Source organism: Mirounga leonina, unplaced genomic scaffold, assembly GCF_011800145.1.
Source record: "Mirounga leonina isolate KUSES-001 unplaced genomic scaffold, KU_Mleo_1.0 Mir_176, whole genome shotgun sequence".
NCBI classification, from domain to species: Eukaryota; Metazoa; Chordata; class Mammalia; order Carnivora; family Phocidae; genus Mirounga; species Mirounga leonina.
The window spans coordinates 60060591-60080662 of NW_023270454.1; the positions used below are offsets into that span (position 1 = coordinate 60060591).

Sequence of the window (20072 nt, forward strand, 5' to 3'; positions counted from 1 at the left end):
TTTATTTATTTATTTATTTATTTATTTATTTATTTATTTATTTATTTTAAAGATTTTATTTATTTATTTAACAGACAGAGAGACACAGCAAGAGAGGGAACACAAGCAGGGGGAGTGGGAGAGGGAGAAACAGGCTTCCTGCTGAGCGGGGTGCCCGATGCAGGGCTCGATCCCAGGACCCTGGGATCATGACCTGAGCCGAAGGCAGATGCCCAACGACTGAGCCACCCAGGCGCCCCTATACATTCATTTTTTGACTAAATGGTTCAGCTGATTCATGATCAAGGTATAAAAGAAAAAAGTAAAAGAAATCTAGAGATACTTAGGTTTCTGTTCCTTTGCTGTCTCTGCTTATTTTGGTTGTGAGGTAGCATCATTTGTCAAAAAGCTGGCTATCAAAGTTGGTAACTACCAATAGGCTATAATTTCAGGTAAAGAAAGTAAGATTCTGAGTAAAAAATAACTCCTTAATGGCTTCCTGATTTGTGAGATTTTGCAAGTAAAATTTTAGGTTTTTGAATAATGGAAACTAGAAGGGTTTTAAAGTTTATCTAATCCCCTGTCCTCAGACCTGCTACTTAGGAGAATCTCTTGGAAGCTTAAAAGGGTGGATTTCTTGTCCTACTCATACCTGCAGATTCAGAATTATTAGGAGTGAGTGAAAAGAAAAAAGTTCTTCATTTGACAACAGCCAAGTTGTAGACCTTGGTTTGAAAACTACTAATTCAATCCAGAGTTCTATGTGATGCACAGCTGTCCTGCATAATTCTGTATAATGCACATCACATGTCCTAACGTTCAGGCTGTAAAACTTTGCTTTGGTGAGATTAGGTAAAAATTAAACAATGGCAAGTGGGAGTGAGTTCAGTGGTTTAACAAGAATGTAATATTTTTGAATTGTCCAGTGATAATTGTGAAATACTAAAATCAAAGTAATAATTTGCATAACTCCACATTCAGGAAGGTATGTGGATAGAGGTTTGAGGAAGATCAGGAGTTTCCCAGCCAGTATCTTTTGCTAGTTTCTTAAACATTTTTACTAGAGTGGCAGAGGTGGGATGGAGAGGATCTTTACTCAGTTTTTTAAAATTTATTGTCTGAATCCCCAGATTTACAAGGGTGCACAGAAAAGCAAGGTTATAACTTGAAAATATTCAATAAGAAACTGAGCACTTACAAAGTTGGTTACCACTCACTCATCCTTCCCTGCTTAATGCTTCCATCTGTCCCCGCTCTTGTCAACAGTAGTGATTGCAAGTAATACTTTGGAAAATGTGTAATTGCAGTATAATTTCAAATGTAGTGCAGGTGGATTTCAAGATGAAACTTAAAATCTTGAAAAAGATAGAATTTCATTAGGTTGGTAAAAATGATATTAAGAGGACTACTGAAATCATACGCAGAGCCACAAAGTGAGGCCACTTAAGCAATAACCAAAGAAGAGAAAATCAATGAAGATCTTTATAGCATAGGGAATAATTTTAGTACCAAAACTTTTTAACTAGACTTTAGAACGGTGGAGAAATAGATGAAACCTTCAAATAAAATTACCTTCTTTATGATTACATGATTTTAACAATCTAGAAGTGAAAGGTAATACACTAGTATATGATTTTTGTCAAATTTCAACTCCCTCAGTGAAAACTGGATTCAATATAAGAATTAGAACATTGCTATGATTATTGCCTATATTTTGTTAAATATAATTTGAAATGAACTTGTTTTCATTTCTTTTTTCAAGAAAAATTCTAATGAAATCATTTCCCCCCCCACTGTTTATCATTTGAAGTAAATTTGTTTCCAAAAGCCTTTTCTGGACAACTTAGTGTAGTAGTAAGAAAGCTAACTCTAGAGCTAAAAGCTACCTGAGCTGCAACCCACTCCACTACTAGTTGTGTGCCATTAGGCAAGTTACTTAACATTTTATTGTTCTCTGTAAAGAAGGATAATAATAGTCCCTAGTCCACAGAATTATGAGGATTAAGCTAATACATGTAATACATGTAAATCTGTCAGGACAGTGCTTGGCACATAGTGCATACTGAGAAAAAGTTACTTTTTGACATTGTCTTCAGATATAGACAAAGTTTTCAGTTTTTCTGAGCTTAATTTTTGAGATGCCTGAGGCCTTAAGATCCTCATTTTCAGCTTTTTAAAATCAGCATTATATCAAAAAGCTACAAATTAAGTGGGGGAAACAGGGCGGGGGGAACTATTCTTTAAGTCTGTGATAAAATGATAGAGACTGTATAAATAAACCTATTTTCATATCAAAAGAATTCAGGAGTTTCCTATGCTTATTTTTTAAAATATGGATATTTTAAATTACTTTTAATGTTTTCAGGCATATATCTGGCTCAGACCTCTTTCTCAGTGCAAGTTACATCTATAACCATTATTGTGATTGCAAAGACCAACATTATTACCTTTCTGGGGACAAAATCAATGATATCATCTGCCTTCCAGTGGAAAGATTACCTCGTATTACACCGGTATTGGCCTGCCAGGACAGAGTGCTCAGAGTTTTACAGGTTTCTGTTATTTGCATTTTTATGGTTTTTCATAATTTATGTAAATGAATATTGCTGAACAATGTGTACTTGCGATAAATTACTTATTACTACCACTAATGTCCTACTTAAAATTATATCTGGAAAAAATGCTTTTTAATTGGTGAGCTAATTTTTTTTTTAACTTGAGGCAAATGTATTGAGATCTTTGGCAAGTTTTTAGACATATATGGGAAAAAGGATGCTTTTCTGCCCCCATGCATAATTTCTGAACTAGTTCAGTCAGAATGGAATGCCTTTGCTACAAAGAACGCTTTCTAGCTTTTTTTCCTTTCTTCCTCCATTACTCTTTCCTCCCCCAAAAATCAAATTAATGGAGGAAATTGTGTTGGGAGAGGGTGTTAGGTTTTAACAAAGAAGGGATAGTTGTGATCAGCATTGTATCATTTGAGTTTATTCCACATTTATGACAATATGTGGATCAGAATAAGCACTCAGTAAATATTTATTGGATAAGTAAATGAATGATAGAAAAATCAGTTTATTGTCCTTATATTTCTATTAAAAACTATGATTGGTTAAAACAACTGCATAAGGCATTGTTATTAGTAATAAGAGTTACAATTAGGTCTTCTCAAAAGTGGCTTTCAATAAGATACACATATGTAAACACACCAGGATCCATAAAATAAAGTTTAAATGCAAATAACCTAGAACAGGTGGATAACTTGGGTTAGAAAGTTGGGCTGATGATAGTGCGGTTGAACAAAATATTTGGCCGTTTATTCTGTGCCATCACAGGCTTTCTCACTCTTCCAAATTTCACAGCCAGAAATTTCATAGCCATTTCTTGACATCAGTCCTTTTATAGAAGGGAAATTCCAGTAGTTCTATGAGGTTTTATTTATTTTCTATGGGAAAAAAAGTTAATGTTCAAGGTTCATTCTAGGGGCATGAATGATTAATTTCTTCCATAGCCTGTGCTCCCAAATACGAGTTGTTTGAATAAGGCTTTTAACAGGAGCTGGCTAGTATTCAATTAGGAGTTGGTCTAGCTGATTTGAGGATTCTGCTTTGTTTAACAAGAAGAGATCCATGTGCTTACTGTAAAAATAAAAAAATCACTAAGGATTTGTGAGAAGTTAAAACTTGAAGCCTTTGTTCTACCCTTCACATATCCCTACACCCCATCGACTCCACATTTGTAAGCAATCCATTGCCCCAGAGGTAGTCTTTTAAAGTTTTTTTGTGTATTTTTTTGTTTATATACTTGATACCTGTGAAGTTTCAAGTGTAATTTTAAATAAAAGATAAAGCATATGACTTTTATATTTTTATATGTTATTTAATATTTTAAGAAAAATGTTATCATTCCATATTTACTATAATTTTGTGGGGTTTTTTGTTGAATGATTTATCATAGATATTTTTTCCATGTGAGTGTAAGTGCTTCTACCTCATTCTTTAACAGCTTCACAAATACTGTGTACTAAATGAAAACATTACAAGTGACAAAATTTTTAAAAAGACAAATAAATGGACATAATTTGTTTTCTTATCTAAGTAACAGGTCATTCGGCCTCTCACTGGAGTAGGTTTTGGAAATATCTAAAAGAAAAGCCAACATTCTCCTTAGGAAATAACTTTGGGTCTGTTTAAATGTTTGAATGTGCTCTAAGTTAAACTGGAAAAAAGAAACAACTTGTTCCTGGAAAGTTTTGATAGGAAAATTTACCAGTGTCAGTCAAGTTTTTGGGCAAAGTATTTAAAAAGAAAAGTATTTAAAGTGTAGAAAATTTTATATATTTCTTCTCGATCTTTACATTTTCTATGTATTTTTAAATGAATTAACATATACAAAATTGCTAACAAAGACAAGTTAATAATCACAACCTAATCTTTTCTGGCAGTTTTATTCTGGAGTTTTTTATATGAATTATCTATGAGTGCCTAGATTATTTTAAATTTGTACTCTGTTTCAGTTTTGAAATACTTGTTCTCCTTCAGGGATCTGATGTGATGTATGAAACTGAAGTGCCTGGCCCACCTACTGTTTTAGCACTACACAACGGAAATGGCGGTAATCACAATCAGATAAGGGAGGGCATTATGTTAGTTAAGTCTAGATATTTCAGGTTTAATCATTTAACTATATATTAAGTGAAAATGGGAAATTGTAGAAAGAACATGAACTGGAATTGAGACAGTAGTCTTCAGATAACTTGCCAGTAACTAACAGTAATGAATTATTGAACTTTAATTTTCAGTTTCCTTATCTTAAAATTAGATGAGGAAGGGTCTTATCTCTTATATTTATAAAATCCTGTGACTAAATAACCAACCCCCCAAAGTAAGTGTTCTTTTTATATTTTTTAAATGAGATTTTTTTTTTTTTTTAAGATTTTATTCATTTATTTGACAGAGAGAGACACAGCGAGAGAGGGAACACAAGCAGGGGGAGTGGGAGAGGGAGAAGCAGGCTCCCCGCTGAGCAGGGAGCCTGATGTAGGGCTGATCCCAGCACCCTGGGATCATGACCTGAGCCGAAGGCAGGCGCTTAATGACTGAGCCACCCAGGCGCCCCTTTTAAATGAGATTTTTATGTGAAAGTCAATGTGTACAAAAAATTTTCAGTTTTAAAGAGATGAGTCATGGGATAAATATTACATGTTGACTTTAATTATAACTAGGTGATTCTGGAGAAGACCTTTGGTTTGGAACATCAGATGGAAAACTTGGGCTTATTCAGATCACTACCTCTAAACCAATACACAAGTGGGAAATTCGAAATGAGAAAAAGCGGGGAGGTATGTTTTTGATGTGGTTTAGATTCTGAAATTTCATTGATTATTAAATATCCTAAATTATATAGCTCATTCTGTTTTATTTATTCATGGTACATAGTAGACCTAGCACTTCACAGAGCCACCTTACTATTTGTTTATTTAGCAGGTCTGTCATACTTTGGCATAATTATTAATCAAGAAATGCTAATAGTAGTTTAGGATAGATAGGCTTTTATGGGCTAATGTCCATCCATAACATCATTCTATGCTCAAAGCCATTATTCACTGTTTGGTATAGGAAATTTATTTGAATTTGAGAGTATTTGATAGGAGGCAAGGAAAAAGTCCAATGGGTCAGGGAATATTTCTGTTTTCTAAGGAATTTATACCTTTCTGCAGGAATTTATATCTGACTTAGAAGGTAGTGAGATGGCTATTTATAGGTATAGTAATTCTATTCATATATTCATTTATTCCTTCAACAAATACTTGTTAGGTAGGAGAGACAGAGAATAAACAAATGAATAAATAAGATAGCTTCATCCAGTCACCTGAAAGAAATACCAGAGGGTGATGTATTAGTGATGGGTGGAGGGAAGAAGACTATGTTTAGACTGGGTGGTAATGGAAGACATCTTATAAAGGGTAAAATTTGAGCTGAGATCTGATTGATAAGAAAAGGAGTTAGTAATGTAAAAACTTGGGGCGGGGGGCGGATTATGCTGGATAAAGAGGAAAAAGTCAGGACTTGAGGCAGAGGTAAACTTGATTCATTTGAGGAGCAGAGGGAAGACCAGTGTGGCTAAATGGGTTAGCATGGCAAGAAAAGAAGTCAAGGAATAGCATAGAGCCAAATCATGTAGGTCCTTGTGGGCCTTGGAAAAGGGTTTGGATTTTAATCTAAGTGCAGTGAGAAGTCTTTGGAGAATTTTAAGTGGGAGTATGACATGATCTAATCTAGCGAAAGAACAAAAAACCCACTAGAGAGAATGGATTTGGGGGGAAGCAGGTCAAAATTGGAAGCATGGAGATTGGTAAGGAAGTCATTGTTATGGTTGTTATAATTTATTTTACTCTAGGCTAGAGATATAAGTAGCCTGGGCTAAGCTAATGGTAGTTGGAAATGGAAAGGAGACAATTTCAGTATGTGTTTTGAAGATAGGGCTGATAAGATTTGCTAAGGGATTTGATCTGCGCAGTGAGAAAGAGAAGAATCAGAGATGTAGCCTAGAATTTTGGCCTGAGGAACTGGGTGATACCTTACCGAGATGAGGAGAGATTGGGGAAGGAGCATTGAGGGGGTGTGATTAAGGGGAATGAAGAGTTTTCATTGGATATGGAGAGTTTGAGATGCAAATGTATGTCTCAAAGAAAATGTTGAATAGAGACTTGGATATATGAGTCTGGAGCTCTGGGGAGAGGCCAGAGCTGGAGATATAAACTTATGAGCCATTTCTGTTTAGAGTATTATTTAAAGTCTTGGAAATGGATGAATGTAGATAGAAAAGAGGACACCTGATTATGGTCCAAGGTTTTTGGTTTTTTCCCATTCTGATTTGGTATATACATTTTTTTTCATTCTTTACTTTGTATATACTTGACTGTAGTGTTAGTTTTATTAATAACTTGTCACTCTATCATCTTTTTTTAAAGGGATTTTGTGTGTTGACAGCTTTGACATTGTGGGTGATGGGGTTAAGGATTTACTTGTTGGGAGAGATGATGGAATGGTGGAAGTGTACAGTTTTGACAATGCAAATGAGCCTGTTCTACGATTTGATCAGGTCAGTTCATTTAAAAAAAGACTATATATGCTTATTCATCAAATAATTATAGAGATGACTATTATGGTTTGGGTTTTATTAAATCAAATATGTTAAAATCTTGTGTTTGGCTTAGAATATTGCACCTTTGATGTTGTCAAAATCTTCTCTAGACCACTCTTGTGTTTGAATAATAGACTGTTGCCTTCCAGCTGAATAATAAATTACTGCTTCATTTGGTTTCTAAATAGTGTATATTTGAAGTGTTAAATATTTTGCCTTAGTTTCTATAATGCATAGTAGATTACAGGAGTAACATTTATATGTTTGGGTAACATAAACAAGACTGTTGTTTCAAGATAATAATATTTTAGGAGTAAACTCATGTTGTTAGGACAATATCAAAATATCCTTAAGCAGAGAGAGAAAAGTTGCAATTTCACTTCTAGCCCCCCAAGAGTTTACCATATGAGAATTACTAGATAAGAGTAATTTTAGTTCACAAATTTTAAATGTAGTTCAGCTTGTTTATCCTAAGGTACAGAGTTACATGGAGAATCATTCTGCTGTAAATGGATTCTTTTATTTTCATGAAGTGGTGTTCTCCAGTCCACGATTTCCCATCCTGCCTCGGGGAGGATTCATTGAGGCTGTTTTAAAAAACAACAACAAAAAACCCACAACTCAGTATCAACTAACTTTTCTTTGTCTAATTTCTGTACTAGTGCTACCTCTCAGTTTTAGCTTTAACTGCAGATCAGCAAATACAGATGTTTTGATGTATAGAGAAAGTACATTACATAGATAATATGGGGATAAAAATTCTCTAAAGGTTTCATATAGGCCATCTTCTTCTTTATTCATTAAAAAAACTATTTGGGAAAAACACATGAGAGATAGCATATGGAATTCAGATAGACTAAACATATTGGGAGTTTTGCTTATGTAATTTTTTTAAAAAAACTTCTTTCTTGGGATGCCTGGGTGGCACAGTTGGTTGAGTGTCCGACTCTTGGTTTCCTCTCAGGTCATGATCCCAGAGTCATGGAACTGAGCCACACCTCGGGCTCTGGGCTCAAGGGAGAGTCTACTTAAGTTTCCCTCTCCATCTCCCTCTGCCCTCCTTACGCCATGCACATGCACTCATGCACACAGTCTCCCTCTCTCTCTCTCTAAAATAAATAAATCTTTAAAAACAAAAAGCGAAAAACTATATAAATAAATGATTTTTGCTCATTAGGTGACTGATGAGGCTAAGTGCAACACACAAATATATGAGTCATTTTCAATCTTCTTTCCCCAAATTTAAAAGCACTGGAATTTTCTGCCATTTGTGCAGGATTTTTGCCTTCCAATCTCATTGTTTCCACATGGTAAGTATTCAGTAAATGTATGTTTTGAAATCTGGAAATGGGAAAATAAGTTTTATGGCTTATTTTAATATGTGAATTTTTTAGTTATTAATGAAGTGCTTGATCTTAAATTGATTTTAGATGTTGTCTGAAAGTGTCACATCTATCCAGGGTGGTTGTATAGGGAAAGATGGCTATGATGAAATTGTGGTATCCACATATTCAGGTAAGGTAAACGGTAGTAAGTAAAGAAAGAATGAATAAGAAAAAACTTAACATTTAATAAATTAGTTTTGATGACTACTTTTTAAAAAAAAGTGTTATTAGTAAATCTTACCTATATCATTAAACCTTTATTGGTTAGAAAATGAGGGAAGGAGTGGGTGTATTGATTTATAAAACAGTTAATATTTGAATAATACTTGTTAAAGAGTACTTAGCATGCTCTAGTATCTTTGAAAATTAAATTACATTCTTTGTTTTAAAAAGTATTCACTGAAATTTAGTTTTGTTATTGTGTACATTTCTTATAAAAATTTCCTTGCTTCTGAGATGGTCATTTTTGCATTCTCAAAATAGCCAGTGTGAGAGTTTAATTTTACATGAAAATGATTTGAAAGACTATTTTAATTCATCAGGTATTTGCTAGAATGTGTTGACTTATTCCATGTTTAAAAACTAAAACTATAAGATGTGAAAGATTTCCTTAGTCATAGTATTATAGTGTTTCAGGCAAAATAAAAATAATATCACAACATGCTTAAGTAATTTCTTCTTTGTGGTTTGAATATTTTCCAACTTGATTTCTTTTGTTTTTTGTTTTGTTTTGTTTTTTGAAGGAGAATAAGTCCTAGACTAAATGAGGTTGCTGTTGGTGGACACAGGGGCATGTAATAATTGGGGTTTCTTTTAACACTAGTAGCACTAAGTGGTGCATGATTAAGTAATTTCATCTCTACAGGCTGGGTTACAGGTCTGACAACAGAGCCTGTACATAAGGAAAGTGGACCAGGAGAAGAACTGAAAATTAATCAGGAGATGCAGAATAAAATTTCTTCTTTAAGGTAATCTTGGATTTTTTTGTTTGCTTTTTTTTTCATTTCATGAAGTGTGTGGTTGTTTTTTTATTACTAATAGAAGCAGAATATTGGAAGGAACTATACCTTTTAATTCATTTATCACCCTTTTAAATGAAAGTTTATCAGTCAGAAAATTAGCAGTAAGTGCTAATTAGTTATTTCAAAGTTAGAAATATACTTTTATATGCTTTATTCTATATTGACTTTTTCTTAGATCATATTTTTACTTGTTTAGTTATAGATAGTTGTAGTGTTTTGTTTTTTCACAGGCATTAGAAAGAAACCAACACAGATGCTCTATTCCTCATTAATTGTAATGTTTATTGCTCCTATAGACCCTTCTGAATCTTTAACTTTGGCTTATCAGTTTTCTTACTGGAAATGAGTAATGTTGATTCCTTTAGACACAGGGATTGCTTCTGTGGCCTATTCAGTTTGACAAGTCCTATGAAAAGGGGCCCAGACTCAAGTAAAATTGCTTCATATAATGAAGAAGTGCGAGTTGCTAAAACTTTTAACGACTGCTCTCCCTACTTCAACCCTTGCCAACCTCTTGGGGCAGTGACGGCCAATCTTTTTTTGGTGGTAGTTGAGGGCTACAGAAGTTTTTAAGGCAGCAAAATGCCACAAGTACTAATTCACTAAAGCCACACAAGTTTACCACAAGCCAGTTTAGCAAAGCCACCTGGAGAGCAAGCTCCAACGTTCATGCAACAAAGAAACCAAGTAGAATCAATGTCTACTATCTCACGTCCTCAGTATAGTACTGTACATTTATAACCCAGTCTATCCCTCCTGATTCCAGTGGAATATGGGATGAGAAGCTTATGTCTGTTTTGTTCATTCAGTACCTACAACATAGGTACATATGAAGCATTCAGTAAATATTTCTTGGACGAATAAATCTTTTCCTTTGTTTATTGCACAAATCTCTTCCAAGCTCTTCCCAGACTTTTCCCCCTAAGTTGGGGCTGGTGAAGCCTCTTTGTTATTTCTCAGTTACTATTTGCTTCATTTGCATATGGGTTTTCCCTTTGACTGGAATGACTCTAAGCAATGAAGCAATGCCTGTACAGTTCAATCTAAGCAAAATCTTCTTCAAAACTTAATAGAACTTCAGCTGTACCACTGGCTCATGATCATCCTGTGGTCCCCAAAATGTGAATACTCTGCAGCCTCCTTCCTTTGTCTGTCTCACCTAATTCTGATTGACAGGTACATATTTACACATTTTGTTTCTTCAAATTAAATCTAATATGTTTCTCAGCCAGTACAATCAGTTTCTCTTCTGATTAGTATTATATGTAACTGTAACTAGATTTGTGTATTAGAATTGATTATTTGCAACTTGCTTTGATACTTACAACTCTTTATTAATATTGCTGGTATGGAACTGAGTTTTAATTTTTAGATTAGAGATAAATAATGTGGAATTGTTTGGCCAGTCATAGAAACAAAATTTTGTTCCTATTAGTGTCATAGTTCTAGTTCACCTAATAAAAATCCATTTTGCAGAAGAAAATGTCTCAAATTCTTGTAATCATTCTAAGGACTTCAAATGTGTATATAGGTGACAGAGTTGTATATATTTTCCTCTAGGAGTGAGCTGGAACATCTGCAGTATAAGGTACTACAGGAAAGAGAGAAATATCAACAGTCTTCGCAATCAAGCAAAGCAAAATCAGCAGTACCTTCATTTAGTGTAAATGATAAGTTCACATTAAATAAAGATGATGCCAGCTACAGTCTCATCTTAGAGGTACAGACAGCGATAGATAACGTCTTAATACAGGTAAGCAAAATGTCTAATTTATTTGTTTTCTGATTGGATCTATTTTGCAGACCAGTCATATACACTAATTATTATTGAACACTTTTTAGACAGTAATTGTGTTTATCTTTTTTAAAATTTTTTTTCAAGATTTATTTGAGAGAGAGAGTGAGCGCACCAATGGGGGGAGGGCCAGGCAGAGGGAGAGAGAGAAGCAGACTCCCCACTGAGCAGGGAGCCCATAGCTGGGCTCCATCCCAGGACCCCAGGATCATGATCTGAGCCTAAGGCAGACGCTTAACCAACTCAGCCACCCAGGTGCCCCTTTAAGTGTTTATCTTTTAAATGTTGCATTTAGTTTATATAATTTTAAAAGCTTTTCTTAATCTTCCATTAGGTAATCAATTGCTCATGGATTACCTGGATTATATCTTTACTTTTTATTTATACTATAAGTATTAAACAAAAGACTCATGGACTTAAGTTTTAGGAAACATCAGAAAGAAGTTAAGGGTTTTGTTCTTTGGTTGACCTTTAGGAGAATTTAAAGAGATGTGACAGAAAACTACAGTATTCAATGCCCTTGTTAGAATCTTTCTTTAAGGGGCGCCTGGGTGGCTCAGTCAGTTAAGCGGCTGCCTTTGGCTCAGGTCATGATCCCAGGGTCCTGGGATCGAGCCCCACGTCAGGCTCCCTGCTCAGCAGAGAGTCTGCTTCTCCCTCTCCCTCTGCCTGCCACTCTGCCTACTTGTGCTGTCTCTCTATCTCTCTGTCAAATAAATAAAGAAAAAGAAAAGCAAGAAAATTAAAAAAATTAACTTTGAAAGACTAAAGAATCGTGGGCAAAAAGCCATGAATTCTATGTGCAGTATTCCCCTAGCGCTGGAGCTCTGCCGTTCTCATTGATCAGTAAACTTGGTCTTGGCTGGCTGCTCGGGACAAGAGATCTGTAACCTACAATGGTAGAAACATTAGATTGGCAACAGACCTATTCACAGAGACTTGGCAGGCCAGAGAGGACTGGCATGATATATTCAGAGCACTAAATGAGAAAAATATGCCTCCAAGAATACTATATCCAGCTAGGCTGTCATTGAAAATAGAAGGAGAGATAAAAAGCTTCCAGGACAAACAAAAACTAAAGGAATTTGCAAACACGAAACCAGCCCTACAAGAAATTTTGAAAGGGTCCTCTAAGCAAAGAGAGAGCCTAAAAGCAACATAGACCAGAAAGGAACACAGACAGTACACAGTAACAGTCACCTTACAGGCAACACAATGGCACTAAATTCATATCTTTCAATAGTTACCCTGAATGTAAATGGGCTAAATGCCCCAATCAGAAGACACAGGGTATCAGATTGGATAAAAAAACAAAACCCATCAATATGTTGTCTGCAAGAGACTCATTTTAGACCCAAAGACACCTCCAGATTGAAAGTGAGGGGGTGGAAAACCATTTACCATGCTAATGACACCATAAGAAAGCTGGGGTGGCAATCCTTATATCAGACAAATTAGTTTTAAACCCAAGACTATAATAAGAGATGAGGAAGGACACTATATCCTACTTAAAGGGTCTATCCAACAAGAAGATCTAACAATTGTAAATATCTATGCCCCAACATGGGAGCAGCCAATTATATAGGCCAATTAATAACAAAAGCAAAGAAACACTTCGACAACAATACAATAATAGTAGGGGACTTTAACACCCCCCTCACTGAAATGGACAGATCATCTAAGCAAAAGATCAACAAGGAAGTAAAGACTTTAAATGACACCTGGACCAAATGGACTTCATAGATATATTCAGAACATTCCATCCCAAAGCACCAGAATACACATTCTTCTCTAGTGCCCATGGAACATTCTCCAGAATAGATCATATCCTAGGTCACAAATCAGGTCTCAACTGGTACCAAAAGATTGTGATCATTCCCTGCATATTTTCGGACCACAATGCTTTGAACCTAGAACTCAATCACAAGAGGAAAGTCAGAAAGAACTCAAATACATGGAGGCTGAAGAGCATCCTACTAAAGAATGAATGGGTCAACCAGGAAATTAAAGAAGAATTAAAAAAATTCATGGAAACAAATGAAAATGAACACACAACTGTTCAAAATCTTTGGGATGCAGCAAAGGCAGTCCTAAGAGGAAAGTATATAGCAATACAAGCCTTTCTCAAGAAACAAGAAAGGTCTCAAATACACAACCTAACCCTATACCTAAAGGAGCTGGAGAAAGAACAGCAACTAAAGTCTCAACCCAGCAGGAGAAGAGAAATAATAAAGATCAGAGCAGAGGGTGCCTCGGTGGCTCAGATGGTTAAGCATCTGCCTTCGGCTCAGGTCATGATGCCAGGGTGCTGGGATCAAGTCCTGCATCAGGCTCCCTGCTCCTTGGGAGCCTGCTTCTCCCTCTGCCTCTCTCACCCTCTTTCTCTGTCTCAAATAAAATTTCTTTAAAAAAAAGAGTAGAAATCAATGAAATAGAAACCAAAAGAACACTAGAACAGATCAACGAAACTAGCAGCTGGTTCTTTGAAAGAATTAATAAAATTGATAAACCCCTGGCCAGACTTATCAAAAAGAAAAGAGAAATGACCCAAATAAATAAAATCATGAATGAAAGAGGAGAGATCACCACCAACACCAAAGAAATACAAACAATTATAAGAACATATTATGATCAACAATATGCCAGCAAATTAGATAATCTGGAAGAAATGGATGCATTCCTAGGATGTATCAACTACCAAAACTGAACCAGGAAGAAATAGAAAACCTGAACAGACCCATAACCACTAAGGAAATTGAAGCAGTAATCAAAAATCTCCCAACAAACAAGAGCCCAGGGCCAGATGGCTTCCCAGGGAAATCCTACCAAACATTTCAAGAAGAATTAATACCTATTCTTCTGAAACTGTTCCAAAAATAGAAATGGAAGGAAAAGTTCCAAACTCGTTTTATGAGGCCACCATTACCTTGATCCCCAAACCAGACAAAGACCCCATCAAAAAGGAGAATTACAGACTACTATCCCTGATGAACATGGATGCAAAAATTCTCACCAAAATATTAGCCAATAGGATCCAACAGTACATTAAAAGGATTATTCACCACGACCAAGTGGGATTTATTCCTGGGCTGCAAGGTTGGTTCAACATCCGCAAATCAATCAATGTATTGTGATACAATACATTAACAAAAGAAAGAACAAGAATCATATGATCCTCTCAATAGATGCAGAAAAAGCTTTTGACAAAGTACAGCATCCTTTCTTGATCAAAACTCTTCAGAGTATAGAGATAGAGGGTACATACCTCAATATCATAAAAGCCATCTATGAAAAACCCACAGCAAATATCATTCTCCATGGGGAAAAACTGCAAGCTTTTCCCCTAAGGTCAGGAACACGGCAGGGATGTCCACTATCACCACTGCTATTCAACATAGTATTAGAAGTCCTAGCCACAGCAATCAGACAACAAAAAGAAATAAAAGAAGTCAAACTCTCACTCTTTGCAGATGATATGATACTTTATGTGGAAAACCCAAAGGACTCCAACCCAAAGCTGCTAGAACTCATACAGGAATTCAGTAAAGTGGCAGGATATAAAATCAATGCACAGAAATCAGTGGCATTCCTATACACCAACAACAAGACAGAAGAAAGAGAAATGAAGGAGTCGATCCCATTTACAATTGCAGCCAAAACCGTAAGATACCTAGGAATAAATCTAACCAAAGAGGCAAAGAATCTGTACTCAGAAAACTATAAAATACTCATGAAAGAAATTGAGGAAGACACAAAGAAATGGAAAAACGTTCCATGCTCATGGATTGGAAGAACAAATATTGTGAAGATGTCAATGCTACCTAGAGCAATCTACACATTCAATGCAATCTCTATCAAAATACCATCCACTTTTTTCAAAGAAATGGAACAAATAATCCTAAAATTTGTATGGCACCAGAAAAGACCCCGAATAGCCAGAGGAATGTTGAAAAAGAAAAGCAAAGCTCTTGGCATCACAATTCTGGACTTCCAGCTCTATTACAAAGCTGTCATCATCAAGACAGTATGGTACTGGTACAAAAACAGACACATAGATCAATGGAACAGAATAGAGAGCCCAGAAGTGGACCCTCAACTCTATGGTCAACTAATCTTCGACAAAGCAGGAAAGAATGTCTAATGGAAAAAAGACATTCTCTCCAACAAATGGTGTTGGGAAAATTGGACAACCACATGCAGAAGAATGAAATTGGACCAATTCCTTACACCACACACAAAAATAGACTCAAAATGGTAGGAAGACCTCAATGTGAGACAGGAGTCCATCAAAATCCTAAAGGAGAACACAGGCAGCAACCTCTTCGACCTCAGCCACAGCAACCTCTTCCTAGAAACATCGCCAAAGGCAAGGGAAACAAGGGCAAAAATGAACTATTGGGACTTCATCAAGATAAAAAAACTTTTGCATGGCAAAAGAAACAGTCAACAAAACCAAAAACCAACTGACAGAATGGGAGAAGGTATTTGCAAATGACATAGATAAAGGGCTAATATCCAAAATCTATAAAGAACTTCTTAAACTCAACACCCAAAGAACACATAATCGAATCAAGAAATGGGCAGAAGACATGAACAGACATTTTTCCAAAGGAGACATCCAAATGGCCAACAGACACATGAAAAAGTGCTCAACATCGCTCGGCTTCAGGGAAATCCAAATCAAAACCTCAATGAGATACCACCTCACACCAGTCAGAATGGCTAAAATTAACAAGTCAGGAAACGACAGATGCTGGCAGGGATGTGGATAAAGGGAAACCCTCCTACAGTGTTGGTGGGAATGCAAGCTGGTGCAGCGACTCTGGAAAAGAGTATGGAGGTTCCTCAAAATGTTCAAAATAGAGCTACCCTATGACCCAGCAATTGCACTACTGGGTATTTACCCCAAAGATAACAAATGTAGTGATCCAAAGGGTACGTGCACCTGATGTTTATAGCAGCAATGTCCACAATAGCCAAACTATGGAAAGAGCCATGATGTCCGTCAACACATGAATGGATAAAAAAGAAGTGATATATATATACAATGGAATATTATGCAGCCATCAAAAGGAATGAGATCTTGCCATTTGCAACGACGTGGATGGAACTGGAGGGTGTTATGCTGAGCGAAATAAGTCAATCAGAGAAAGACATGTATCATATGATCTCACTGATATGAGGAATTCTTAATCTCAGGAAACAAACTGACGGTTGCTGCAGTGGTGGGGGTGGGAGGGATGGGGTGGCTGAGTGATAGACATTGGGGAGGGTATGTGCTATGGTGAGCATTGTGAATTGTGTAAGACTGATGAATCACAGACCTGTACCTCTGAAACAAATAATACATTATATGTTAAAAAAAAGAAAAGATAATAGGAAGGGAAAAATGAAGGGGGGGAAACCGGAGGGGGAGACGAACCATGAGAGACTGTGGACTCTGAGAAACAAACTGAGGGTTCTAGAGGGGACGGGGGTGGGGAGAAGAGTTAGCCCAGTGATGGGTATTAAGGAGGGCACGTTCTGCATGGAGCACTGGGTGTTATACGCAAACAATGAATCATGGAACACTGCATCAAAAACTAATGATGTAATGTATGGTGATTAACATAACATAATAAAAAAAAAAGAGCTGCATTTAATAACTCTAGGAGCATCATTTACATAGAACTGGGTGCAACAGCTGTGTCCTAGAAACTACCTCTCCAGGAGAGAAAAATTATCTCCTTTCTGTGTTACAGGTGAAAATAAAATTGATAAAAATGAACTGATATAATCAGAATGGCCATATTAGGAAGATTATAATTTAAGGGGGGTGGTGAGAGATGACAGTCTGTGATCTCTGATAAAATTTGAAAAAAAATAAGTCATTGTGATATAACATTTATTCTTTATTGCATTTATTTTCTAGTACATATTATCAAATATAAATTGAGAATTCATATGTTCAAATTTAAAGATGAATGTGAACTAGAACTAAAGAGAACCCTTAGAGAAAATGTTTTGTTGGGTGCCTGAGTGGCTCAGTCGGTTAATTGTCTGCTTTTGTCTCAGGTCATGATCACAGGGTCCTGGGATTGAGTCCTTCATTGGGCTCCTTGCTCAGCAGGGAGCCTGCTTCTCCCTCTCCCTCTGCCCCTCACCCTGCTCTCATGCTCTCTCTCTCTTTCTCTCTCAAATAAATAAAATCTTTAAGAGAAAATAATGTTTTGTGAAAATTTTTAGTTTTCCATTTGAACCATTTTTTTTTTTAATATTACCTTTAGAGTGATGTTCCAATAGACTTACTTGATGTGGATAAAAATTCTGCTGTTGTCAGCTTTAGCAGCTGTGATTCTGAGGTGAGTACAAAGTATAAACAACTTTTCAGATACTTTTTCTATTATGCCATTTTGAATAAAGTCTATAAATGCTACTAGAGTTTGATGTTTCTTCTTCTATCTCTTTTTCATAACCTTTCCCTAAAAATCTGCTTCTGCTCTTTTTCCCTGTTTTTGGATAATCCAGAAACCTGGGGTGTTATCCTAGATTCCTTCCTTTCTCTGATCTGTTAAATCCAATTAGTCACTGGTTTCTGCCAGTTCTATCTCCTTCGCTATTATATCTTTCCTCTGCTTCATTTCTACTTTTTTTTTAAATTTTATTTTTATTATTGTTTAAGATTTTATTTATTTACTTGAGAGAGAGAGAGACAGCATAAGCAAGGGAAGGGATAGAGGCAGAGGGAGAAGCAAAGACTCCCTGCTGAGCAGAGAGCCCGACGATTCAGGGCCCATCCCAGGACCCCGAGATCATGACGTGAGCTGAAGGCAGACTCTTAACGGACTGAGCCACCCAGGCGCCCCTTCATTTCCACTTCTGTTAACTTTCCAGGCCCTTATCATGTTTGCTTGAACTACTCGTCACCAGTTTTTTTGCCTCCAGTATTGCCTCTCACCTCTAGGCTCTGCTGAACACTGCCACCAGAGAGGTCTTCCTAAAGTATAAACATCTCTCTGTCATTTCTTCTCTCAAAACCTTTTAAAGATTCCTTATTCCCTGCTGCATATAAGTCTAGATTTCTCATTGTGGCATAACAACTTTCTGTGATTCAGCTCTTGATTATATCTCTAGCTTATCTCTTACCAGCTGCTACCTTCCCTCCCATGCACATTATTTCTGCCAAACTGAAGTTCTTAAAATTTCTTGAAAATGCTATATAGTTTCACACATCCTACATTTGAACATGGTCTGTTCCTTCTGCCTGTTCTTTTTCACCTTTTCTGGGCTTGTTGAATCTTGCTTAACCTTTATTTAGTAGACATTTGTTGAGTACTTACCATGTGCAAAGTACCTTGGATGAGAGTGTGTCAGAGGTTTGGGATATGCTTTACCATATCACTTCTTTCTGCTTAGTACTAGCTGACTAGCATTCTCGGAGCTAAGTGTGGCTCCTGAAGAGAAGTTAGGGTAAAGATAAAGTCTGGAGTAGTTGTATTGAAGAAGGCAAGCCAGAGCGGGAGGTGGTGACTAGAGTTGGCAGGTAGTTATACACATAAAAAGGGAGGAATGAAAAGAATAGATGAAGAACAAAGTTGATAGCTATATTAGGGAATAGTTTTCAATATAATTTTATAGTAAAACTTTTTTTGATAAGAGGTTTTATAAGTTGTATTATGTAATATATATGATTTGTCATCCCTGTTTGAGAATAAAACAAAGATTAGGTCCTACATTTTAATTTTCATTTAAAATATCAAGTTGATCTTAAAATTTTAATTTCTTAGTTGCTGTGAAAGATTAAACTATTTTATTTACATCACTGCAGGATTCTTTGAAATGAGTATTTTATATTAATTTAAAATCCATTTTCTAGAATGATGGCTTTAAAACCACCTTGTTATGGAGATTTCAAGTATATATAGAAGTAGAAACAGTAGTATAATAACCTCCATGTACTCATCATTAACTTCAACATATGACCAGTCTTGTTTTATGCTCTTCTCCTTCTCCTATCCCAAACCTAATCCCAGAACTTTCATGTATTTTAATCTTTATCATCCTATCCATAAATAGTTAAGTATATAACATTTGTTTTTAATCACATTAAAGCATATTTATTTTTAGGTTGACTGATACTCTGTGTTTATTAAATTTAAATGATTTGAAATTAAAATGCTCAAATTTTCTTTTTGATATTATCTTTTTTATTTCTTCAGTTATTTATTAAAAATAGGGAAATAGCAGTACATGAACACTGAATACTAAATATTTCAAGTTGATTTGTTTTTGCAATTCCTGCACACAGATATATTTCTCTATTTTTAGTAGTTTAATATTCAGGCTCAGGAAGTTATAATATTTGAAGTAACCTCTCCACTTCAATTCAACAAGCATGTATTGAATGCTTACAGTGTCATCCCAGACACTGTGCTATTTGCTGGAAATACAGAGAGGAGATATTTCTTAGTCCTCTAAAAGTATTTGTGAAAGTCAAAGACAGTCAACACCAAACACTGTTTTTGTCTTTTAATATAAACATTAGGAGTGTGTGCTGTCAGTTAAATTTTTAGGACAATTAATATTTAAATGTTATTGTAGAAGCTCAGGATGAAAGAGCGTGAGCTTTAGAATCTTTTTTTTTTTTTTTAAGATTTTATTTATTTATTTGCGAGAGAGAATGAGAGACAGAGAGCACGAGAGGGAGGAGGGTCAGAGGGAGAAGCAGACTCCCCGCTGAGCAGGGAGCCCGATGCGGGACTCGATCCC

At 35.9% G+C, this 20072-nt stretch overlaps 1 protein-coding gene across 1 annotated transcript in view; it reads left to right on the top strand.

Annotated features, from left to right (window-relative positions):
- BBS7 (Bardet-Biedl syndrome 7) overlaps positions 1–20072 on the top strand; it is a 33974-nt gene that overhangs the window by 8395 nt on the left and 5507 nt on the right. The window contains exons 5-12 of the mRNA XM_035023269.1: positions 2345–2531; positions 4518–4590; positions 5201–5317; positions 6950–7080; positions 8553–8637; positions 9373–9475; positions 11090–11282; positions 17591–17725. Coding sequence (XP_034879160.1) covers positions 2345–2531; positions 4518–4590; positions 5201–5317; positions 6950–7080; positions 8553–8637; positions 9373–9475; positions 11090–11282; positions 17591–17725 — 1024 coding nt within the window. The remainder of the gene's footprint in view (positions 1–2344; positions 2532–4517; positions 4591–5200; positions 5318–6949; positions 7081–8552; positions 8638–9372; positions 9476–11089; positions 11283–17590; positions 17726–20072) is intronic.